At 37.3% G+C, this 27910-nt stretch overlaps 1 protein-coding gene across 1 annotated transcript in view; it reads left to right on the top strand.

Annotated features, from left to right (window-relative positions):
* Positions 1 to 27910, top strand: part of LOC121388874 (solute carrier family 22 member 8-like) — a 57425-nt gene that overhangs the window by 14603 nt on the left and 14912 nt on the right. The window contains exons 3-7 of the mRNA XM_041520406.1: positions 11125 to 11355; positions 15981 to 16139; positions 18246 to 18448; positions 23479 to 24066; positions 27704 to 27838. Coding sequence (XP_041376340.1) covers positions 11125 to 11355; positions 15981 to 16139; positions 18246 to 18448; positions 23479 to 24066; positions 27704 to 27838 — 1316 coding nt within the window. The remainder of the gene's footprint in view (positions 1 to 11124; positions 11356 to 15980; positions 16140 to 18245; positions 18449 to 23478; positions 24067 to 27703; positions 27839 to 27910) is intronic.

Here is a 27910-nt window from a genome sequence, read left to right as displayed (position 1 = left end):
TAAAAGGTTATTTTGACAGACTGCCGATAGTTCCAGTGTTACCTGTCCAAATTGAGAGTCACTTAATTTCCTGTGATGACGTCAAGACTGCAGAGATCAAATTAACCAACAGCCAGATTCTAGCAGACTTGAGCCCCCAGCGAGCAAAGTTGACTACGTTGATACTAGAAAATGTTTCCATTTGTCAGGACCTTCCAACGGTTACCAATACCTTAATCCAAGATGTTCGCTTGGAACCCAACGCTACACCGAGTCGACAGCATGACTATCGGGTAAAACCTGGAAAACGTGCGACACTGAAAAAGAAGGAAACGAAGCTCCAGTGGTCAGATGAATGCGAGAAGTCATTCAACCGTCTCAAGCAGATGCTCTCCTCGTCTCCCGTGATGGCAGCACCAGACTACCGAATGCCTTTCAAGCTGGCTGTGGATGCCAGTGACGTGGGAGCTGGAGCTGTGCTGTTCCAAGAAGACGAAAATGGACTGGACCATCCTGTAAGTTTCTTCTCCAAAAAGTTTGACAAACACCAGGTGAACTATTCCACTATAGAGAAGGAAGCTTTGGCCATGGTACAAGCTCTGAAGCATTATCAGATCTACGTGAAGTCGGCATTGCATCAAGTGGTGGTCTTTACTGATCATAATCCGCTCACTTTCATTCACAGAATGAAAGCCACCAACCAGAGAGTTTTGAGATGGAGTCTTCTTCTGCAGGAATTCCCAATTACCATTGAACATATCAAGGGCACATCCAATGTAATCGCTGATGCCCTGTCCCGAAGTTGAAGGTTGTGATAATGTGTTGACGTTCTTGATTTCTATTTTTGTTTTTATATAGTTTATTGTATACCAGGGACTCAGAGACTCAGTGTGATTACTGGTAGTCACCTTATTACTATGTGTTATAAATGCCCGGATGCGTCGGTTAACGCACATTTGTTTTGTTTAAATGTAGTATATTTCCCTATTCCTAGAGTAGAGGAAATATCCTTTTTGAGGTGGGGGGGGGGGGGGGGGGGGGGGGGGTGACGGAACTTGCTCTTATTTTGTTTCGCCTGTGGCGATGTTAATTGTTTCAGAGGGCCGTGTGCGGCGTGGTTACGTAATACCCCCGCGCGATGGTGGTCGAGCTGTTATACCTCCGCGCGACCGTACCCCCTAATACACACCCAGACCAGATGCGGAGGCCATGTGGCCAGTAGTTACGTAATACCTCCGCGAGTTCTGTTTTACGACCTTGTATTTCTGGCGAACTTGCGACAGTATGTCTGGTCATCTAAGAAAATATCTCGACTCTGGGAGTGGTGGAAATTCACATGATAGGTGAGGGACCGCGTTGTGCCCCCAGGCGATATTCGCTGTCTCTGAGATTTTTTGAATAAATAGATAGGATTTTAGAGATATCGGGGAGAAACATATTGGAAGGCTTCTGGGGAACGTGTCCGTTTGGACTGGTAAATATATATTTCTGCTCTGTTGTATAACCTTGATGTGATTGATGTGACTTTAAATATTTTAATACTGTATTATACCAATATTATTTAGACAGTGTTTCCGGTAATCTGACGAAGTAAATTGTAGGCTTCACTGTTCTAAAATTATTAAAGCTTAACCAGTCATCCTAGAGGACCTAGGTAAACTGTAGGTTATTGTCTTTATTGTGATAGGTACCAGTATTAATTCTGTATTACAAGGTTACTGAATGAGTAGTTAAGGGTTAATTAAAAATTAACCAGTTAGGAATAGAGTTGTAATTCCTTTATTAATTAAGTTCCCCTGGCAGCGTTTATCAATTATCACACGTGTGCGTGTTGTATCACGGTGAAGTGATTAGAATATTGTGTAAACTAGACACCAAGTGATTAACTAATTAAGTGATTAGTTCCGGGTTGTTATTATTATTGTTGTTGTAAGTAATTAACTGCGGCATATATTTGTCAGCGTACGGTTAATACAGATTCCAAAGTGTATCGTGTTTTGTTGTGTTTTCTAGTGAACTAAACGTGCTATATTACATATCCTTTATATAAGATTTTATCTCTGATATACCTAGAGCCGAGCCACTCGTGTATAGGACTGCCCGATACAGAGAGATCTAATAGATATACAGTTAGGAGAGATATTTGGATAATCGTGTTTTATTCAGTTATGGGTATTATAGGATCCCCGTGACAATTACGAATTCAAGACTTTTAACAAACTTAATCAGTGAGACGTGCTGGACAAAATGTCGTCGGTCTCATCCGCAGTTTATATTTTCGTACAACCAGTCGAGCAAATCACGTGACATTTCGTCAGGCCGACCAACTTTCCGGAATTTTCATCACGTACTCGGAATTCCGGAATTGATGCCAAATATCCAGAAGTTTTTTAAATTCACAATTGTTTTCTTTTAAGCAACTAATTCTTATTACATTCTACATTCTTAGAATTAAATATCTGTATCACTAATTTCAACCTGAGCTCCGTTTTGTCTAGTTTTGTGCCATTACCAACGCCGCGGGCGTGTGTCGATTATCAACAGCCGACCACTGAACATGTCGAGTAAACTGAAGCCATATATGAAACTTTTCTTTCTTATTTTTTTTATACTCGAATAGTTTATGTATTCATTTTAAAGATATTTTAAATATCATAGCCGTATGTTCCTACGGGGCAGGCATCAGTTCTATGGCGATGTATGCAATTTTGCCACCGTGGATAAAAGCATGAATAGGGAAGATTCGGGTAATTGCGGACACTCTAGCTTCCGCTGTTGCCACATGAAACAGAACACTACACTATGGTCGAGATTGTCCGCATTTTGCCGATGTCCGCAATTACCCGAATCTCCCTATGTAACAGAAGAAAGCTACGATCGTACAAAAAAACCAACCCCAAACAAACAACTGGAACCAACAATTGTCTTCTTTCCATATTGGCTTTCACATGCAACATTTGACTAAATAATATTTGGCCACCACCATTATATTATATGACGCATCCATGACATTAATATACCTACCAATATTATTTTATTCAAGTAAGTTAAATAACAACGCAATTTTTTTCTGTACACTGGCTCCCCAAAAGTGTTACTGTAATAGTAATGTAAGCGATAAGCGTAATGCAAAACGGCAGCCAGTCTTAATATGGGTAGCAGAGGTTTCGTCCCCGAACCAGTTCGCCACAAATCAGTTCGACACCACTACATGCATATGATGAAATAGTGCAAATGTGGCAATGTACCTACATACAAATAACATTGGTCCCAAGTTTGTTTGTCACATTATTGCTAATCTATAGGTGGGAGTCTTAAACTGTAATAGAATATTTGCAAATAAAGTGGGGCTTTTTGTGAACTTGTTGATGATTTTCGGTGTGTAGGTTGGAGGTGGGGGTGTCTTTTTATGAGGAAGTCCCAGTTCACATATAAATAATGATATACTCATTTGTATTATAATTTTGCAAATATAATATTATGTCAAACATAAAAAATTTCGCACTATTTAAAATTACTTTTAAGAAAATGACGTTTTCGCGCGCTTTAAATTATTGTTTTGAAAAGGGCGTTCGCGCGCATAAAAATGAAAATATCAAACAATTGTGGACAAATATTTGTATTAGGTTGGTCGCCCTGTTTCGTACTCCTCGGTAAATTCTGTATTTTCCCGCAAATGACACGGTGTACTTGTGGTATGCATTAGCTACTGACAGCGTACAGCGCTTGGCCCGGGAATAATGACCAAATTACACAAACTTCAACCATTGTTTTAGGTTTAAAATGATCTGCAATAAGCAGAATGTTCCAGATTGGAGAAAAAGGAGAACAATCATAACGAATGGCCTATGCATGGTATATACAGCAAATAGTCGTAGTTTAAAATGTGCTGAGGTGTCGTTAAACAAATGTTATTACATGTATTAATGTCAAACAGAACTATTTATTGTGAGAAGAAAAAAAAAGGAAATGTTTTATTTAATGACGCACTCAACGCATTTTGTTTACGGTTATATGGCGTCGGACATATGGTTAAGGACCACACATATTGAGAGAGGAAACCCGCTGTCGCCACTTCATGGGCTACTCTTTTCGATTAGCAGCAAGGGATCTTTTATATGCACCATCCCACAGACAGGATAACACATACCACGGTCTTTGATATACAAGTTAGAAAGTTAGAAATAGCCCAATGGGCCCACCGACGGGGATCGATCCCAGACCGACCTCGCATCAAGCGAACGCTTTACCACAGAGCTACGCCCCGTCCCTTGTGAGAAGGAGTATGTGATAATACAAATCTGTATGCAGTCAAATGGGAAGAAAATATAGAACAATGCAATTATGGGCCAGAATGTAAATGTGTTGAGCACAAAACATTTTTAAAATCTCCAAGGTCTAAGCTTCATAATATTATGTTGCCTGCTTTCTTCATCAAAGGGGCGGGACATAAATCAGTAGTACAGCGCTCGCCTGATGCGCGATCTATCTAGGATCGATTCCCGTCGGTGGGCCCATTGGGCTATTTCTCGTTCCCGCCAGTGCTCCACAACTGGTGTAATAAAGGCCATGGTATGTACTATTCTGTCTGTGGGATGGTGCATATAAAATATCCCTTGCTGCTAATCGAAAAAGAGTACCTCGTTAAGTGGCGACAGCGGGTTTCCTCTCGCAATATCTGTGTGGTTCTTAGCCATATGTCCGACACCATATAACCGTAAATAAAATGTGTTGAATGCGTCGTTATATAATACATTTCCTTCCTTCCTTCTTCATCATATTCTCAAATATGTGAACAACTGACCTTGTATTATACACATCTCATTTCCTCTACGGTTTTTAAAAAATAGTGAATATAACGTGAAAGGGGCCTTTAGCTATGAATTTTTTTTATTTTTATTTTTTTATTTTTTATTTCAGTGATCAAGAGGTTTATTCCGAGCGGTCTTAGACTGTTCTCAACACTGGACAGATGTTTTAACAACTGGCCCTGTATTATATGTCTCTCGTTTTCTCTAATAGTTTAGAAAAGAGTGGATATAACCTGAAAGGGGGCTTTCGGCTAGGGCTTTTTTAATTGATAATATTTTAAAATTTTATTCAGTGGGATTTGGTTTGCGATCAGGAGGGTTATTCCGAGCTGTCTTAGACAACATTGGACAGATGTTTGGACAACTGGCCCTGTATCATATGCTGGGCGGGACGTAGCCAAGTGGGAAAGCGCCAGCCTGATGTGGTGTCGGTCTAGGATCGATCTCCGTCGGTGGGCCCATTATACTATTTCTCGTTCAAGCCAGTGCGAGTTTCCTCTTAACACACCCGATAGCCGATGATTCATTAATCATTATTACCCCAGCAGGCACTCATAACGGGGAAAATAAAAATCATAATTATTACCCATATGGTTAAAAAATATCTTATCTCTCCTTCATGTATAAGTCTTTAATCTCATTGGTTGTTTGCCGTTGGACAAATCCCTTATACCCCTGTGGGCGGAGCCAAATTCTCTTATACCCCGTCTGTAATTTCAAACAGTTTCCAGCCACCCCAGTTAATACTAAAGCAATAATTAGATTATAAATAAATAAAGTTTTTATTATTATTATTGATATCTATTTCAGACAATTTCGTATTACAAACATTTGAAGTTAAAAACTAGTTTATCGATGGAACTATTTTTCGTCACTGGCAAGTGGTTTCGTTCGCGTCCGCGTGGTACGGCTCCGTTAATAAATTGTTGACAATTATTGTCTGGCGTTATTTTGATTATTTGGCTATATAGATTAACATGTCGGCAAGATAAATTCGTTGTAGAAGAATCTCTCGGGGTATATGGCTTTTTATGTACCCTCTGTGTGCTCTTTTAACCCCTCGCCTTCGGCTCGGGGTAAAAGAACACACAGAGGGTACATAAAAAGCCATATACCCCTCGTGATGCTTGTACAACTTATATTGTTACATATCAAACTGATATGTCCCACTAGAATGCAAAGTGGGACATAACACTTTTGACGTCACGCGTTGACGTCATCAATTGGTGCACTACAACCTTACACTGTAAGTTACAGGAACGTCTTCCAAACGAGTTGAAACAGAAACGTTTTGAAATCTTTTAAATTCCATCCAGAATTAATTGTAAAGTTTTTAAAACACTTTGACTTCTACACAAAGTTTTAAAATATACTTACCTTGATTTTATATATTGTATTATACTTTTCACCCACAGCGGTTTTACATAAATATATATAAATAATATTTTCATAATTTTTATACTTACCATTTGTGACACCCAATAGCTGATGTGTATTTTGTGCTGGGGTGTCGTTAAACATTCATTCATTCATTCATTCCAAACGAGTTGAGCGATATATACAGGATACTCCCCGAGTGTCTTGTAATATCATAATTTATCAGCACGAGTTGATAAAAGTATGAAATCCGAGGATTTTATACTTTTATCAACGAGTGCTGATAAATTATGATATCACAAGACAAGACGGGGGGTGGTGGTGGTGGGTGTGGTGGTGGGTGGTGGTGGTGGTGGGGGGGGGGGTTTGTATTCTTTTTATCATCCATTATCATTCTTTTTATTTGCGACAGTTGTAAACAATGTCAGCGGGAAAAAAACCCTGTGATGGTATAGCCATAAAATCTGTTTATACAATCCAATACTGCACTTTCCCCCCTGTGTTTTTCAATGCTGAAATATTTTTAGAATTTGTATGCTTCCGAATAACGCTATAAAAGGCGAAGTATAATTGGTCGATATTTAAATTGTTATTTATAGATGAAATGTCACCTGGACATGGGAGTCCACGCAATACTGTTAGATATACTGGGTCTAGCTAATTTTAATCAGATTGGGTTTGATAGTATTGTTAATTTAAAGATTACAGGGAATTTGGCTACTTTTAATAGAGATGTGTATATATTTGTAAACTACATACCCCCCGTTAACAGTGTGTACTATGATATATATGACAATGACTTATTTACAGTTCTTGAAGAAAGCTTATCTAGATACAAAGAATTAGGAGATACTATCGCTATTGGCGATTTCAACAGTCGTGTAGGCACTGAGCATGATTTTATCACACATGACACATTAGACGAAAGATCATCACATATATTAGCTAATGTTATCAGTTATGTTCCTGATATAGATCTCACTACGCGGAAAACTGAAGACAAAACCGTTAACCAATGGGGTAGAAAATTTATATCTCTTTGTAAGTCTAGTGGGCTGAGAATTGTGAATGGCAGACATGTTGGTGACAAAGATGGTAAAATTACTTTTTATAATATTAATGGCACTAGTCTTATAGACTATGTCCTTGACATGAATCGTGTTTTGATATAATTCAGCAGTTTGCCTCTGGCACATTTAACTGTTTTTCAGACCATGCACCGGTATGTTTCTCAGTAGCACATGCCTTTAATGAAGTGGTTAACGAGGTAATAGACGAACCGAAATAGAATAATACTAACGTTAAGTGGAATGATGAGCACAAGGAGGATATTGTTAAGAAACTTACTGAAAATAGAGATAACCTAATAAACATATGCAATGTGATTGACTATAGTCAAGTAACTATAAATACATGTATGGATGATTTCACACGCGAATTGAACAATCTCATATTACCTTACTGTTCGGTTACAACACCTACAAATTTTGGAGGAAATAGAAAAAATCCAAATGTTAAAGTTGAAGATAAACCATGGTTTAGTGACATATGTAAAGAACGATACAGACAATATAGAAAAACCATCAAAGTTTTTAACAAAAATAAATCAAGCGATAATCGTATTAAACTTATTCAAGCAAAAGTAACATACAAACAATTAGAACGCAAATTGAAAAGACATTACAAGTCCACACAAGGTAACAAATTAAATTATTTACGAAAAAACAACCCGAAAATATTTTATAAACAATTTGAGAAACAAAAACATGTCAAATCAGAACTTACTAATGATGACTTTTATAATCATTTCTATCATCTTGCGTCTAACAACCCGACAACCAATAGCGAAGTTGAAGATTTCTTAACTTATTATGACATGAATACTGACGATCAAATAGAGTGCTCTTTAGATCAAGACATAACCGAAAATGAAATATCAAGTGCTATACATAAGTTAAAGAAGGACAAATATTGTGGCTATGATGGTCTTCTTAATGAATATTTTATTAATTGCATAAATGTATTGATGCCATGTCTATTGATGTTATTCGATGCTGTTTTTAAATCAGGCCATTTCCCACAGAGTTGGGCAATAGGTTGTATAGTGCCAGTTTTTAAAAAGGGAAATGCCAATGATACGGATAATTTCAGAGGCATCACCTTAGTTAGCTGTTTAGGAAAACTGTTCACCACTATTATGAATGAAAGATTGTTTAAGTTTGACATGGAAAATAATATTATAACTGATGCACAGTTTGGTTTCAGAAAACATATGTCTACTGTAGATGCAATTTTTGTTTTAAATGCTTTGATAAATAGGGCGTTAAAGTCTCGCAAACGGTTATATTGCTGTTTTGTTGATTACAGAAAAGCATTTGATTTTATCAACAGGCAAATGTTATGGTATAAATTAATTAAACAAGACATCAGAGGGAAAATGCTTACTATTATAAGGTTATTATATTATAATGTTAAATGTTGTGTCAAATATGATAATATAATTTCTGATGTCTTTATATGCAAAAATGTGTTATCCCCCATATTATTTTCCATGTATGTTAATGATTGTGAATTGCATTTAATGTCTGATAATTGTCCATATATTTATATACAGATGTTAAATATTTTTCTTATAATGTACGCCGATGATATGGTTCTTTTAGCGGAGACACCCGAAGGACTACAAAAAATGATTAATTCTCTGTCAAGTTATACACGTAAATGGGATTTAACAGTAAATACGAAAAAGACCAAAATAGTTATTTTTAAAAATGGAGGACGAATTCGAGACAACGAGAAGTGGTACTTTAATGGATGTAAACTTGATGTTGTAAATGAATTTATTTATCTTGGTGTTTTATTTTTCTACAACGGCAAATTCGCACGCACACAGAAGCGATTTGCAGAACAAGGGCGTAAAGCATTGTTTTCTTTAATGAATTTATGTAAAAAAAAACAATTTCAATATTGAAACAATGCTGTCTGTTTTTGATATATATGTTAATTCTATTTTAAGCTATGCTTCTGAAATATGGGGTTTCCACAAGGCACTTGATGTTGAAAAGCTGCACATACAAATCTGTAAAAGACTATTGGGTGTTAAGTCGGGAACGTGCAACGAATTTGTTTATAATGAACTTGGGCGTTTCCCGCTGCAAATCACAAGAAAACTCAAAATATTTAAATACTGGATAAAATTACCAACTCCACTAATTATTTAATACGCGGCATATATGAAGAAATGATACAATACAATGATAATTGGTTAATGAATATTAGGCAGGAACTTAACATGCTGGGTTTGAATTACATTTGGAATTTAGATTATGTTGACAATAGATGTTATATTATTATTAAAGAAAGAATATGCGACACATTTAAGCAACTCTGTTATAGCAGGACAATTACAACATCCAAGGGATATATTTACCAGCATTCATTAAACGAGTTCAAATTACAGTCTTACCTTAAATTACCAATAGATGAACGATATTTAAAGGAAATATGCAGAATCAGAATATGTGCTCATAAATTAAATATAGAATCTGGCCGATATCGTAACATCGAAAGGTCAGAAAGAAAGTGTACAATTTGTAATACAAATGTTATAGAAGATGAATACCATTTTATAATGCAATGCCCACAATACAAAGATTTGCGAAATAAGTACATAAACATGTATTATCACAGGCGGCCAAGTGTTTTTCTATTTATACAATTGTTAACTACAAGTAACAAAAAAGAACTTAATAACCTAGGAAAATATCTAGTACAAGCAAACAAAATTAGAGATCAGCTATTACAGTAAGGAAAACTTTTTATTATTATTATTACTATTATTATTATTTTTTAGTATCCCTAATTACTTTTAAGAAAACCATACCCACCATTTTTGTGCACATGTATATATTGTATATATATATATATATTTGTTTTGTATTATGTTGTGTATATACGCTGATGAGTTGTAAAACTTAAAGCTAATAAAGAAAAAAAGAAAAAACAAAAAAGCCCTGAAACAAACACAGTGACGTAACAAAACATTGTCTTGTGATTAAAATTTGACCACTCAAGATTATAAAAAGCGGAGATATCGCAAATTATAGTGCCAGCGATATCTCCTACAAAAGCCTTTAATGGATGATAAAAATTAAGATCGATTTTGGGTAATAAATAGGATATTAAACTCGCTACCATTTCGAATTATGTTTATGTCCCTCGTGAAATAATTTTCATTGTCACTCGATAAAGCTCGTGACGATTGAAAATTATTTCACTCGGAACATAAACATGATACGAAATGGAATCTCGTTTATATCCTATAATTTCTCCCTGCGAAATTATCATGCATTGGTTTAACGTACACAACTATTGGAGGATTTGACGCCAACAAACCAATCACCTTGTCCTACTAAATATGACGTCATCACGATTTGGCAAGGCACACACAATGACGTCACGTAGTTTAAAGCGTTTGCGTTTACAACCTCGAATAGCTGGGGTAATAAATATAACAAACTTTATGTCCCTCGTGAAATAAATTTCATTTGTCACTCGCTTAAAGCTCGTGACAAGTGAAAATTATTTCACGAGGGACATACATTTGACAGTAACTGGTAACTCGTTTATTATCCTCTATATATATTCTAGTGGTGTCAAAAACAAAACAAACTTTATATGTCTCTCCTTTCCTCTACGATTTATAAAAAAGTGGATATAAGCTGAAAGGGGGAGTTTGGCTAGGATTTAATATATATATATTATAAACATTTGTTTCAGTGGGATTTGGTTTGCGATCAAGAAGGTTATTCCGAGCTGTCTCAGACAGTTCTTAACACTGGACAGATGTTTGGACTCTATGCCTCTCCTTTTCTTTTAAAAAATAGTGGATGTAACGTGTAAGGTTTTTTTTGGCTAAGCTTTTTTTTATTAATAATATTTTTAAATTTTATTTCAGTGGGATTTGGTTTGCGACCAAGAGGGTTATTCAGAGCTGTCTCAGACAGTTCTCAACATTGGACAGATGTTTGGGGCCGTCGTGTGCACGACCCTGGCCGACAAATTCGGCAGGAAGCCACTGTACATCTCCTGTCTAATTGGCCTCACTGTCTGTGGGTTTGGAATCGCGTTCTCACCCTCCATCCTTGTGTTCATCGCCATCAGGTTCTGTATCGGCACTCTGCAGCAGGTACGTCAAGTGACCACAGATCACAGTTAGCTTCCCATTGAGTTGACAAAACTCCGGACATATGGTTTCACATTTCATTTCAAGGGGGGGGGGGGGGGTGTATCCCAGTGGTAAAGCTCTCGCTCGATGCGCAGTCGGTCTGGGATCGATGCCCATCGGTGGGCCCATTGGGCTATTTCTCGTTCCAGCCAGTGCACCACGACTGGCATATTAAAGGCCGTGGTATGTACTACCCTGTCTGTGGGATGGTGCATATAAATGATCCCTTGCTGCTAATCGAAAAGAGTAGTCCATGAAGTGGCGACAGTGGGTTTCCTCTCTCAATATCTGTGTGGTCCTTAACCATATGTCTGACGCCATATAACCGTAAATAAAATGTGTTGAGTGCGTCGTTAAATAAAACATTTCCTTCCTTTATTTCAACATATTTTCGTTATGTTTCATACCCCATTAGACACACCCTGAATTGCCAATCCGATTTTGTGATTTATTCACCGACTTACACTAAATGCAGAATGCAATATGTGGGTCAGACAGTCACCCCTGTTTAGCACGCGTCTTTCAGGTCACCGTCACAATATAATGTATATATGCATGTATGTATGCCCACAAATGACTGTCAGATCAGATGTCGGGAATTAACGTGTTTATATCAATTTAATGTTCAAGCATGCTCGTTTGGAGCACGATTTCTGACTAGAGTGTTTAAAAAAAAAAAAAAAGTTTTAAAAGTTAAGAACGTTTATACAGATGATTAGCTTAAAATACTTAACTGATGGTTAAATAAACTTTATTTACAAAGAAGTTAAAAGGGTTAAAAAACGGTTCTACAAATGATTACGTACAAACTAGAATAATATTATTGACAATAACGTATATCTGGTTAATCTGGTATTTATGTCGGAGGAGAGTAGAAGGGAAGGTCCGCCCCATTTTAAATTCATTTCTCTAGGCCCTCCCATCCACCACCTACACCGTAATGTAAATGTTAGAAATTGGAGATTGAATAATGATATCGATTTCCATATTAACCATATCACGAGCCCGCGTAAAACTATGTGATTGGTGCTGTGACTTAACTTAAGTCAAAAGAGCTATCACCTAACTTTTAACATAACCGCCCCAACTAGCATCCATTTAAAACAATGAGAAGGAAAAAATGTATATATTAAAAAAAAAAAAAGAAGATAATTAAAAAACAATAATAAAATAAACATGGAATATATATATATATATATATATAGATACAGTTTTGTACTCCATCATATTGGTAAGATAGTTTAATAATAAAATAAAATAAAATAAAATAAACAAATAAATAAATAAATAAATATAATAATAATAATATATTTAATATAATTGAGATAAGTTTTTTTTTTTTTTAAATAAAACAAAATAATAATAAATAATTAGAATAAAATAATATATATATAAACATGTCATAGTAGTAAATTAAAAGGTGTTAATATAAGTAGAAAGGGAAAAGGTGGATTATATTTTAGTGTCCAGTCGTATAAATGTAAAGTCAAATTGTGGGCAATATTAATGTTAAAACCTCCTCTGGAATCCCAATAAGGATACCAATCCATACGAGATGTAGTTCCAATAGGGGTTACATAATTATTAAAATACCTAAAATAATTTAGTTTTTATTAATCATATATGGTTACGAACAAAAGTCAAAAAGTTAAAACGTATAAGGATTACTAATATACAGCGTATTACTCCTGCCAGAGAGATTAGTCGCAGTGTAACCCTTGACAAATTAAACGTATAAAACAGCATAAAACATATAACATAACACACACACACATACACTTACATCATATATACATAATATATAATTACTGTAAAGGAGAGAGAGAAAACATTAGTAATAATAAAATAATAATAATAATAGTAGAAAACCCCACCAAACAAACACATACAAAAAACCCACAACAAAACAAACAAACAAACAAACGAACAAAAACTCCACATAAACCCCCAAAGAACTTTAGGTTGGAACCAAAACAAGGGACTAGGATTTAGGTTGATATATACAAAAGCGCCAAATATCAAGTTCTATATTTGAGGGGGGGTATTTACAGTGCAGGTAATGTCTAGGGGTATATGAATGAAAGAAGGAAGGACTGTTTAACGACACCCCAGTAGGACTATATGAATTATGAATACTGCAGTAATCCTTTCCAGAAGCGGTTTATTCCTAGTTCTGGATAACAATCTATTATCGAGAAAGACAACATTAGACACACTGCCCAACTTACTAAAGTACAATCGCCAGTGGCGGCAAAAAGGGGAGAGTAGGCTAGCAACCTTTGTTCACATGGAGGTTCCTATTTTAGGCTACAACAAGCCTGGATTTGGTAAATATGGAGGGAGGGAGGGAAGGAGTTGCAATACTCCAAAAAGAGGTAAGCCCAAGCCCGCTGAGAGTAAGTGAGGCGAGATCTGCAGGGGGCTCAGGGATATGCACCCCGGAAGACATCAAAAGAAAAATGGTCATAGGCCCCTCTTAAAACAGATGAGGAGAGAGGTGAAAAAGAAAAAAAAAGATAGGGTGATAGGGGGGGGGGGGGGGGGGGCTCAACGGGCGAGGTAAGGGACCAATGCTAACAGTTGATTTTCGGAATAAATAGTTTAGATTTTAATCCCTGTATTTGAAACATATTTTAATAAAGCTTTAAAAATAATATGACTGTTAGCTTTATCAGGATTTAAAAGATTAATAGGGTTAAAAGATACATTTATATCAGAAAACGTTTGCTCTAAAGCCTCACGGTGTTCTCGATAAAGGTCGCATTTGAATAAGTAGTGACTAACACTTTCAACAACATGGCAATTATCACATTTATCAGATTTAGCAAGTCCCAACACATGCCTAATGTCCTTTAGACCCACCGATTGTCCCACTCTAAGTCTTGTTAAAGTACCAGTATTTTAAACATTATTTAAGATGGGACCACTTGTATGAACTTCAGGTTTAAGGGCATAATGTTTATGATCCCAGTCATTTTGCCATAGCTGAACAATAGAAGGTTTGACTATGGAAAAGAGTTCAGTAACTCCCAACTTTACCAAAGGGGATATTTTAGTTTCTAGTAGGGATTTCTTGGCCAAACGGTCCGCAGCTTCGTTTCCCGGGATTCCAACATTAGCTGGTACCCATTCTAATACAACATTGAATCCCAGTTTGGTCAAATCGGTAATAAGTATAAATATGGCGTTAATAAGATCTTGTCTTGCATTTTTACCACTTTTTAAAGCCTGAAGACTACTAAGACTATCTGTAAATATTACATAATTACAAAGTGTATTTAATTTAATCCAAACTAGGGCTTGGTGGATGGCAGCTAATTCTGTTGTAAATACAGATAAATTGTCAAATAATCTAATGTGCGAGCCTATTTGAGAGTTACAATGACCATTAACCATAAAGGCCATTCCAGTGTTGCCCGAGGTGGGATCTTTCGATCCATCTGTGTGTGTATATATATATATATATATATATATATATATATATATATATATATATATATATATATATATATATATATATATATATATATATATATGAGTTTAATTATTATAATTATCATAACGGGAGGCCTTCAAAATTACTTTTTAAAAAAGTGGTATATCAGTTTTGTCTACTTCTTTTTTGATAAAAAAGGAAATATTTGATTGAATTAGTTCCCAGGGATCACAATAAAAAATACAACAAAACGTTTAAAGCCACTCATGTAGCTCCACACTTTAATCAAACTGAACACTATTATCTTTGTCATCTGCTTGAAAAGGTATCCAATCAGGATAAAAAGAAACTCATCATAGCAGAGTCCCTTTGGATTCACAGGCTGAACTCAGTTTGGCCACAAGGACTAAATGAAAATCATCCCAGTGGCTTTGGGTAGCTTTTGACTCTCCCTTTGTTGTTACACAACTTGTTTTAATCAGTCCCTTTCATTACCAGTTTACCTGATTAGTTCCCTTTATTTAGCTTGTGTTGTTTTATTTTTTATTCACTTATTGCCAGTCTGTTTTTAATTAATTTCATTTCATTTGTGTTTTATTCCCCTGAGGAAGTTTAAAGTTTTTAAACGAAACGTTGGGATTTTAAGATAGTTTGTAAGACAATTTTAATATATATTTTGTTACTTATTTTCGTGCTTATTATAGGTCCAAGCACGCTGTCCTGGGCACACATCTCAGCTATCAGGGCTGTCTGTCGAGGACAGTGGGTTAGTTGTTAGTTGGTTAGTAGTTAGTGAGAAAGAAGAGGGTGTAGAGCCCTTAAGAACTCGTTCTGGGTTGGAGCCGGTACCGGGCTGCGAACGCTGTACCTACCAGCCTGTAGTCCTATGGCTTAACCGCGACGTCACCGAGGCCAGTACATATAGTTGCACAAATAAAGTTGGCACAGATCACATGTATCTTCCCATTTAGTAGCCAAGTCACAACCCCCACCAAACAAACTTCCTCGTGGTTAGATTGAAAACTTAAACCAGTCGCTGACCAATACTGCACATATCTAGTTAAAGACACTACCCATTTCCTCCAAAAATAGAAGATATCAATAGTAAACAGTCACATTACACTCATGTATTAGCCCTTGATGTCATCAGCCTCTACCCAATATCCTCATTGACGAAGGTATCCAAGCTATTCAGAAAGCCATGGAAGATACTAACATCCTGGGAGATGGAGAAACTACAGATGTCCTTAGTATAGCTAACTTTGTCCTCAGAACAGAACAGAACTTTATTCACTCAGAACACAAAACGGTGTTACATTGAGGTGTTTACAAACATATATATACAATACAATGGCCTCCGTAACAATGAATTTGAATACAACGGACACTTTTATCGTCAAATCTCGGGTACTGCTATGGGTACCCCTTTTGCTGTCACCTATTTCAATATATACATGTCATACTGAATGAAACAGGTTTGGCATATTACACCCCATACCCCAGATATTTGCTACAAATTCATCGATGACATTTTGTTGATCAACAGATTTTTTGTTGTTGCATTTACCATAGTTTGACACCCAATAGCTGATGTATTTTTCGTGCTGAGGTGTCGTTAAACATTCATTCATTCATTTGTGCTTATTAAGGTCCAAGCACGCTGTCCTGGGCACACATCTCAGCTATCAGGGCTGTCTGTCGAGGACAGTGGGTTAGTTGTTAGTTGGATATTAGTTAGTGAGAAAGAAGAGGGTGTAGTGGCCTTACACCTACCCATTGAGCCCTTAAGAACTCGTTCTGGGTTGGAGCCGGTACCGGGCTGCGAATACTGTACCTACCAGCCTGTAGTCCTATGGCTTAACCGCGACGCCACCGAGGCCAGTACATATAGTTGCACAAATAAAGTGGGCACAGATCACAGGTATCTTCCCATTTAGTTGACAAAATTTCGGAAATATAGTCGCACAAGTCAAGTGACCACAGATCAAAATTATCTTCCCATTTAGTTGACAAAATTTCGGATATATAGTCGCACAAGTCAAGTGACCACAGATCAAAATTATCTTCCAGTTTAGTTGACACAAATCTGGAAATATAGTCACACAAGTCAAGTGACCACAGATCACAGGTATCTTCCCATTTAGTTGACACAAATCCAGAAATATAGTCGCACAAGTCAAGTGACCACAGATCAAAATTATCTTCCAGTTTAGTTGACACAAATCCAGAAATATAGTCACACAAGTCAAGTGACCACAGATCAAAATTATTTTCCCATTTAGTTGACACAAATCCAGAAATATAGTCGCACGAGTTAAGTGGCCACTGATCACAGTTATCTTCCCATTTAGTTGACACAAATCTGGATATATAGTCGCACAAGTCATGTGACCACTGATCACAGTTATCTTCCCTGAAATGTCTATAGAACCATGTTAAGAAACGTGTTGGATAAATGTTGTGCTATATGTGTATAGAACTATGCTAAGACACGTGTTAGCTGCTGAAACATCTATAGAACATTAGTGATTTCCCTAGAAATTTGGCAAGGCATGGTAAACCAAACATTTTTGGGGCACTTGTTTTTCATTAAAAATACACAAAAATTAATTAAAATAAACATTAATGTAATTTATGTGTTTGCTGTAATAAATGAATGGCAAAATATATAAAAGGCATATTTTATTAATTAACAATACCTTTTTGGGTGTTTTATAAAGGCAATTTTAGAATTAATTACTGAATAAGGCTTGTTTAATCTCAGGGCAGCATAGTGCTGATTAAGGCAAGATGATGCTAGATTATTCAAGCATGGTGCCGTATCATGCTAAAACAAGCTAGGGAAAACACTAAACATTGTTAGCTGTCGAAATGTCTATAGAACTATGTTAAGACACGTGTTATCTGTTGAAATATCTATAGAACTATGTTAAGACACGTGGTAGCTGTTGAAATATATATAGAACTATGTTCAGACAGGTGTTAGCTGTTGAAATATAGATAGAACTATGTTGAGAAACGTGTTAGCTGTTGAAATATCTATAGAACTATGTTAAGACACGTGTTAGCTGTTGAAATATCTATAGAACTATGTTAAGAAACGTGTTAGCTGTCGAAATGTCTATAGAACTATGTTAAGACACGTGTTAGCTGTTGAAATATCTATAGAACTATGTTGAGAAACGTGTTAGCTGTTGAAATATCTATAGAACTATGTTAAGAAACGTGTTAGGTGTTGAGATTTCTATAGAACATTGGTAAGGCACGTGTTAGCTACTTAAATATCTATACAGTTATGCTAAAACTCGTGTTAGCTGTTAAAATGTCTATGGAACTATGTTAAGACACGTGATAGCCTCTGATTGACTAATGTGCTAAATTGTCTTTGAACATTCCTTTCTTCTCTGTCTGACAGGGATGTGAGTTGTCGTCCTACACGATGTTTGTAGAGCTATTTCCCACCTACCACCGGGCGCTGGCAGTCATGATTAGTGGACTCGTCTGGGTGACGTCATTAGCCAGTTTATCCGGCCTGGCTTACTTAATGAGAGATTTTGATTGGAGAAATGCGCAGCTTATATACGGTTCCGTTTCCATTTATGTGGTCGTGTTGTACTGGTAAGTCGTCTTTTTAAACCACTTTAATAATCTTCCGTGGGCTAGGTCTTACTTCTTATGTGTGTGGGTGTTGTTATTTTTTTATCATTTCTTATATGTGTTATTTCTTATGTGTAATTTATTATATTATATCTTATTATGCCTTATTTTTCTTGTGTCATTTTGTATATGCTGTAATTTATTAAGTGTTATTTCCTTTTCTTATGTGTTACATTTCTTCTGACTTATTTTTTCTGTGTCATTTTCATGTGTCATTTTCATGTGTCATTTTTTTGTAATGTGTTATTTCTTATGTTTTTTTTCTTATGTTTCATGTTACGTGTTATTGCTCATGTATTATTTCTGTTATGCTACTGCAGCCTAAGTAAAGTCAAATCTTACTTACACTCTACCAAAAGTACATCGATAACCGCGTCGGTCCACATATTGAATACTCTAATAAAAAAGTTTTTATCCTAGAAACAAATATGGGCCGTGGTAAAAGGAAATGGTGCACCAGTAGACCATCGTTGATAGTACGTACGGTATATGTTGAGTAGTCTCTCATTGTTATGACATTTATCAAAAATAAAGTGGTGGGACGTAGCCAAGTGGTAAAAGGAAATGGTGCAACAGTAGACCATCGTTGATAGTACGTACGGTAGATGTTGAGTAATCTCTCATTGTTATGGTATTTATCACAAATAAAGTGGTGGGACGTAGCCCAGTGGTAAAAGGAAATGGTGCAACAGTAGACCATCGTTGATAGTACGTACGGTAGATGTTGAGTAATCTCTCATTGTTATGACATTTATCAAAAATAAAGTGGTGGGACGTAGCCCAGTGGTAAAAGGAAATGGTGCAACAGTAGACCATCGTTGATAGTACGTACGGTAGATGTTGAGTAGTCTCTCATTGTTATGACATTTATCAAAAATAAAGTGGTGGGACGTAGCCCAGTGGTAAAAGGAAATGGTGCAACAGTAGACCATCGTTGATAGTACGTACGGTAGATGTTGAGTAATCTCTCATTGTTATGACATTTATCAAAAATAAAGTGGTGGGACGTAGCCCAGTGGTAAAAGGAAATGGTGCAACAGTAGACCATCGTTGATAGTACGTACGGTAGATGTTGAGTAATCTCTCATTGTTATGACATTTATCAAAAATAAAGTGGTGGGACGTAGCCCAGTGGTAAAAGGAAATGGTGCAACAGTAGACCATCGTTGATAGTACGTACGGTAGATGTTGAGTAATCTCTCATTGTTATGACATTTATCAAAAATAAAGTGGTGGGACGTAGCCCAGTGGTAAAAGGAAATGGTGCAACAGTAGACCATCGTTGATAGTACGTACGGTAGATGTTGAGTAATCTCTCATTGTTATGACATTTATCAAAATAAAGTGGTGGGACGTAGCCCAGTGGTAAAATCGCTCGCTTGATGTGCTGATCGTCTGGGCTCGATCCCCGTCGGTGGGCCCATTGGGCTATTTCTTGCTCCAGCCAGTGCACAACGACTGGTATATCAAAGGCCGTAGTATGTGTTTTACTGTCTATGGGATGGTGCCTATAAAAATTCCCTTCCTACTAATGGAAAATTATAACGGGTTTCCTCTCTAAGACTATATGTCAAAATTACAAAATGTTTTACATCCAATAGCCGATGATTAACAATACAATGGTCAATTGTCGTTAGTTAGGAACATTCAGGGTAGGACAAACGGAGTTGTTGCTTTATGGACGAGGTGAAACGTTTAAAAAGAGCACGTCCAGTATTCACAGAGACCATGCGACATTCAAATGGGCATCTATGATATTTAAAATTATATACAGTAATATCTTAATCGTTGGTTGTTAAACAGAAGTATTTTAAGACTCGTGTTAGCTGTTGAAATGTCTATGGAACTATCTTAAGACTCGTGTTAGCTGTTGAGATGTCTAAAGAACTGTTAAGAATCGTCCTAGCTGCTGAAATATCTGTAGGGCATTGTTAAGACCCGTGTTAGCTGTTGAGGTGTCTGTAAAACTACGTTAAGACACGGGATAGCTGTTGATGTGTCTATAGAAGTACCTTAAGACGCGTGTTAGCTGTTGATGTGTCTATATAACTATGTCAAGACACGTGTTAGCTTGATGTGTCTATAGAACTACGTTAAGATGCGTATTAGCTGTTGAGGTGTCTATAGAACTACGTTAAGACGCGTAGTAGTTGTTGATGTGTAAATAGAACTACATTAAGACGCGTATTAGCTGTTGAGGTGTCTATAGAACTACGTTAAGACACGTGTTATCTGTTGATGTGTCTATAGAACTACGTTAAGACACGTGTTAGCTGTTGAAGTGTCTGCAGAAGTACGTTAAGACACGTGTTAACTGTTGAAGTGTCTATAGAACTATGTTAAGACACGTGTTAGCTATTGAGGTGTCCATAGAACTACGTTACGACACGTGCTAGCTGTTGAGGTGTCTATAGAACTAGGTTAAGACCTGTGTTAGCTGTTGAGGTATATATAGAACAAAGTTAACACACGTGTTAGCTGCTGAGGTGTCTATAGAACTAGGTTAAGACCTGTGTTAGCTGTTGAGGTATCTATAGAACAAAGGTAAGACACGTGTTAGCTGTTGAGGTGTCTATAGAACTACGTTAACACGCGTGTTAGCTGTTGAGGTGTCTATAGAACTATGTTAAGACACGTGTTAGCTGTTGAGGTGTCTACAGAAGTACATTAAGACACGTGTTAGCTGTTGAGGTGTCTATAGAACTATGTTACGACACGTGTTATCTGTTGATGTGTCTATATAACTATGTTAAGACACGTGATAGCTGTTGATGTGTCTATAGAACTACGTTACGACCTGTGGTAGCTGGTGATGTGTCTATAGAAGTATGTTAAGACACGTGTTACCTGTTGAGGTGTCTATAGAAGTATGTTAAGACACGTGTTACCTGTTGAGGTGTCTATAAATCTACGTTTAGCTGTTGAGGTGTTTATAGAACTACGTTTAGCTTTTGAGGTGTCTATAGAACTATGTTAAGACACATGTTAGCTGTTGAGGTGTCTACAGAAGTACGTTAAGACACGTGTTAACTGTTGATGTGTCTATAGAACTACGTTAAGACACGTGCTATCTGCTGAGGTGTCTATAGAACTACGTTAAGACGTGTTAGCTGTTGATGTGTCTATATATATATAACTATGTTAAGACACGTGTTAGCTGTTGAGGTGTCTACAGAAGTACGTTAAGACACGTGTTAGCTGTTGGGGTGTTATAGAACTACGTTTATCTGTTGAGGTGTCTATAGAACTACGTTTAGCTGTTGAGGTGTCTATAGAACTACGTTTAGCTGTTGAGGTGTCTATAGAACTACGTTAAGACCCGTGTTAGCTGATGAGGTGTCTATAGAACTACGTTAAGACATGTGTTAGCTGTTGATGTGTCTATATATATAACTATGTTAAGACACGTGTTAGCTGTTGAGGTGTCTACAGAAGTACGTTAAGACACGTGTTAGCGGTTGGGGTGTCTATATAACTACGTTTATCTGTTGAGGTGTCTATAGAACTACGTTAAGACCCGTGTTAGCTGCTGAGGTGTCTATAGAACTACGTTAAGACATGTGTTAGCTGTTGATGTGTCTATATATATAACTATGTTAAGACACGTGTTAGCTGTTGAGGTGTCTACAGAAGTACGTTAAGACACGTGTTAGCTGTTGGGGTGTCTATAGAACTACGTTTATCTGTTGAGGTGTCTATAGAACTACGTTTATCTGTTGAGGTGTCTATAGAACTACGTTTAGCTGTTGAGGTGTCTATAGAACTACGTTAAGACCCGTGTTAGCTGCTGAGGTGTCTATAGAACTACGTTAAGACAGGTGTTAGCTGCTGAAACATGAGGCTTGCATAATGCAGTTTTTATTTCTCAGTCACAATGGATTGTACGTTTTCTGGATCGTGCGATTGGTGGTAATTTGGCCGAGGTACGACCAATCGGCAATGTTTGCTACGATCTTCATTTGCGATCGCATACTGTGATTGCTCTTAAGACTGGTGGTAGGTCATCGTACGATTGGTGGTATGCGTGGTCGTGCGATCACCAACAATTGGAAAAGATCGATAGCAAGATCAATCATAGGTAATCGTGCGACTAGTGGTGGTGATCAGTGACCGATTGTATGATCAATCGTGGTGACCTGCTATCAGTCGCACGATTGATCGCAACCAGTCATGATGTGGGTCGCTCGATCCGATATAAAGGCTCGCGATCGTGTGCCAGCATCAGTAGTCACCTAGCTCTGAAGGAGTACACTTCGCCAAACTTTTAAAACTGAAACTATAATTCGCTATGCCTCCCAAGAAGGGAAAGGGCCAACATAAATTCGAGTCTTCTTGGCGGCACTGGTACACGCGCCATAGTGATATGCGCTCTTCAGGTGTCGTAGTGGAGAGTGACCTGAACCCATGTCATATCATGTCATGTCATTCATGGGGTTTTACGTGCACATTCAGAACAAGCTGTTGTAGCTCCGTCCACGACAGGAAAGGGTGCGCAATTTTGATCGAGGGAATTTGGCGCAATTTTGAACTGTCGGTCGAAAGGTAAGACCTGAACCCCAGAAGCCACTCCAAATATACTGGTCTGCGAGCTAATGACTGGTGGTACCACCAATCGTAAGGTGACATGGCCAGTAGCACGACCAATCGTGCGACTACTTGACCCGCGATCATGCACGACTGGTGGAGCGTCCCTGCGCGACTGGTGGTACGACCATGTAAGACCTGTCTGCGACCTCTTACGATTTGGAATCGCAGGTCAGAAGTTTTGAACATGACCATCGACCTTGTTGCGACCGATTTTGCTCTGGCGATCACCCACGACCTCTGCGAGCAGTCGCGCGCTATTTCTACGAGTTGCCCGCGAATAAAAAATTTCGGTCGTAGCTAGGTCGCAACCTGGTCACAGGCGCAGTGTGACTGGGGCTTTATATATGATATTGATGATACGGAAACACTGTGGTAAAATCCTCTATATATAATTATATTTTCAGGACACTTGACGAATCTGTTCGTTGGCTCCTTGCCAATGGAAGGCTTGACGAAGCCCGACGATTGATATCCAAAGCTGCCAAGGTGAACAAATATAACCCGAGAAAAGCTCTCGGTGTTTTGAACAGTCTGATAGCTGACCAGTCTGTAGCCATTTCGTGTTCAACGGAGAGTCTGAAAGAGCTGCGAGAAAAGTTCCCTGATACAGAAACGAAAACACCGCTGACTCTACCCGAGAAGGAAAACCTCAGCGTTGAGAATAACCGACCTCAGTGTGGACACAAATGCGGGCATCTTGCAACAAAAGATGACACTTCTGCTGGTGAGACAAGAAGTTCTGCTGTCTGTAGTGAATGTTTGTCTGATCAGATTGATGGCCTGGAAGTGAATTCACACCAAAAGCCATTGCTAACACCAGAAAAGCTGGAAGTCGTAACAGATCCTGAAAATATGAGTTTGTCAAGTGCTGTAAGGGAGACAACTGCTATCGCTTCACAACATGTATACCAGAAGTCGATAAATTACACGGTTCTAGATTTATTCCGCTCGATGATAGTACTCAGGGTGACCTTAATTATCTGCTATATCTGGTAAGCGTGCAGTAGTCTGATTTATATATTTATACTCCCCGTTAAAATACCACACTGCAGAATGATCAATCCCGCAATATCCAGCCAACAGTGCCCGTGACTCGTCTGCTATTTTGGATAAATCCCACACTCTTGAGGTAGTACTAAACCAAATAACTTCCGGCTGGGTCAAGGTTCGAGGTGCACCGAACTTTTGATAGAGAAGTCAACACCACAAGTCCTGTGATTGGTTATAAATGTGAGTGTGTTGGTTGTAAAAAATAATAGTTTCATCTGGGTAAAAAAAAATTGCAATTTTATTTCATCTAGTACCAATGTGTCAAGTAGCCTTGTGCTTGAAACATGTTATGGGGTACCTGTAAAAAAAAGTACTCGAATTTTGTGCGAAACTAGGGTAGTCATAGACGCTATCCATTATCTCAGAAACGAGCAGCTTGACCCCCATTTTTTTTTGATTCACTTTAAGTGTAAGGGGTGGTAGTATTTATATCCGTGGCGTTTATGTCGGTTGATACTTTGCAGGTAGGAGTTTTAGCCACATATGTTACTATTGTCGTCTATGGGATTTGATTTGGTAGTATACACCCTTGAATAGTTCACTAAATAACGAAACGGTAACAAACTATATAAGCAAAATTATATTTATATTCTTATTGAATCGTCTATACATAAAATACACTTGCATAGATGCGAAGAATAATCAATTATTTATCGTAAATTGCCAGGTCAATCTGGCAAGACATGATGACTATATAAATTTTCGAGCACTGACCAAAAATATTGCTTTTCAGGATGAAACTACTTTCACTCTGATTACGATCGGCAAAGGAATGTTCATGTTTTACCCTACAATAATTAAATGTCCGTTACAGTCATTACAATACAACGTCATCCCATTGGTCCAGCCATAGCAACGGGAGTTTGTTCATTTATTGATGGCCGTAAATATTATGTCATTATGGAACTCATATCTATAATGACGTCCTTTTTATTATTACTTTCTTATGGAGCATTATTGTTTGTGGGACCAAAAATAAATCAAAATAAAATAATGATTAAAATAGCATTAGTAAGTATGTTTCAAATTTAATTATAAGTAAAAAACAACACCCCCCCCCCCCCCCCCACCCCCCAAAAAAAAAAAAGAAGAAAAAAAAAGAAAAAAAGAAAGAAAAAAAGGTTCACTTAAGGATTGTCTGTTATTTCTTTTAGGTTCATCTGGTGTCACGGGGATCCTATAATACCCGTAACTGAATAAAACACGATTATCCAAATATCTCTCCTAACTGTATATCTATTAGATCTCTCTGTATCGGGCAGTCTAATACCCGAGTGGCTCGGCTCTAGGTATAAACAGAGATAAGATCTTATATATATATATATATATATATATATATATATATATATATATATATATATATATTATATATATATATAGCACGTTTAGTTCACTAGAAAACACAACAAAACACAATACACTTTGGAATCTGTATTAACACTACGCTGACAAATGTACTTGCCGCAGTAGTTAATTAACAACAGCAAATATAACAACCCAGAACTAATCACTTAATTAGTTAATCACTAGGTGTCTAGTTTACACAATATTCTAATCACTTCACCGTGTTACAACACGCACACGTGTGATAACTGAGAAACGCTGCCAGGGGAACTTAATTAATAAAGGAATTACAACTCTATTCCTAACTGGTTAATTTTTAATTAACCCTTAACTACTCATACAGTAACCTTGTAATACAGAATTAATACTGGTACCTATCACAATAAAGACAATAACCTACAGTTTACCTAGGTCCTCTAGGATGACCGGCTAAGCTTTATATTACCAAATACTCGTATAAAAATATTAGAACAGTGAAGCCTACAATTTACTTCGTCAGTTTACCGGAAACACTGTCTAAAGAATATTGGTATAATACAGTATTAAAATATTTAAAGTCACATCAATCACATCAAGGTTATACAACAGAGCAGAACAATATATTTACCACGTCCGGACTGAACTTATATAGATCGTTCAGTGGACGACGTCCGTTCCCCTGGATACTTCCAATGTTTCTCCTCGATATATCTAAAATCCTATCTATTTATCCTGGGGGCACAGCGCGGTACCTCACCTATCATGTGATATTTCCACAACTCCCAGAGTCGGTATATTTTCTTAGATGCCTAGACTTACTGTCGCCAGTTCACCAGAAATACCCTGGTCATAAACCGCACTACCGGAATTATTACGTAACTACTGGCCACATGGCCTCCACACCTGTCTAAGTGTGTATTAGGGGGCACGGTCACGCGGAGGTATTACGTAACCAAGCTGCACACGGCCCTCTAAAACAATTAACATCGCCACAGGCGAAAAGATAAGAGCATGGTCCGTCACATCTGGGTATGAAAACAAATCATCTGCAAACTTCGCCGATTGACACAATTTGCAGATGATTTTTGTTTCATACCCCGATGAACCTAAAAGAAATAAAAGACAATCATTAAGTGAACTAGTGTTTTCCCCCACTCGTGACAAAGTGAAGTAGAGTCAAATTAAATTTCAGTCAGATCTAGGATTAGGATCCTGCTACAAAAAAAGTTTGGTTTGACATAAGAAGAAAAGTAAACGAGTTTTGACCCCCCCCCCCCCCCCCCCCCGAAAGAAAAAACCATCACCACCCAAAAAAATAATTTTGTGTGCAATATAGAAAACAATCGGCTCAGAAATAAATAACTAGTAGTAAATTTCATAATATGCAAATAAGAGCGTTCCCTGCGGGACGGACTATAGGTTGGGAGTCTGTAAAATGCAAATGAAGCTAGGCCTTGTATTATGCTTTTAGCCGTCATATATATTTTGAGATTTTAAAGTTCTTTAAATTAATTAATTAATTGAAACATATTTTATTACTTTTGAAAAACAAATGGATTACGCACAATTTTTCCAACTTACTAATATTTACCATTTGTGACACCGAATAGCCGATGTGTATTTTTGTGCTGGGGTGTCCTTAAACATTCATTCATTCATTCATTCTCCATAATATAAACACATCACAACAGTAATATATTTACGCAATTTAAATATAACGGAAATTAATAATTAATTGCTATGTTCATGTATGCTCATTTTATTAATGATTCAAGCGGCCTCTTGTCCGAAACTATGTAGGCAAAATTGGAAGTTCATCCCTACAAATGTGCGCTTACTCGTACGCAAATAATAAAACGATCAATAATACAATAAAATAATTAGAAAAATGCACTAATTTATTATTGACCGACTTCGGTGGTGTCGTGGTTAAGCCACCGGACATAAGGCTGGTAGGTACAGGGTTCTCAGCCCGGTACCGGCTCCCACCCAGAGCGAGTTTAACGACCCAATGGGTCGTTTTACGACAACTGTAGCCTCTTCTCTCTCACTAACGACTAATCATAATCACTAACCCACTGTCCTTGACATACAGCCCAGGTAGCTGAGGTGTGTGCCCAGGACAGCGTGCTTGAACGTTAATTGGAAATACGAAAGTAAGTTTAAATGAAATGAATTTATCATCATCATCATCATCATCGTCGTCATCATCATCATCATTATTATAGAACTGTTCATATTGTTGATTCGTTGTAGGTGTGTGAACAGCTTAACGTATTACGGTTTGTTCTTGACCTCCTCTTCATTGGTTGGCGACAGATTCCTCAACTTCTTCCTGATCGCCATCGTGGAGACCCCCTCAGCCGTCACTATTCAATTCCTGTACCATAAGTAAACATGTAGATAGTGCAACAGTAAACCAGGAAATGTTAGTCAATATAAAATATTAGTGAATTTAGCGAG

Source organism: Gigantopelta aegis, chromosome 2 (assembly GCF_016097555.1).
Source record: "Gigantopelta aegis isolate Gae_Host chromosome 2, Gae_host_genome, whole genome shotgun sequence".
In the NCBI taxonomy this organism is placed as follows: Eukaryota; Metazoa; Mollusca; class Gastropoda; order Neomphalida; family Peltospiridae; genus Gigantopelta; species Gigantopelta aegis.
This window is presented reverse-complemented; position numbering and strand designations above follow the sequence as displayed.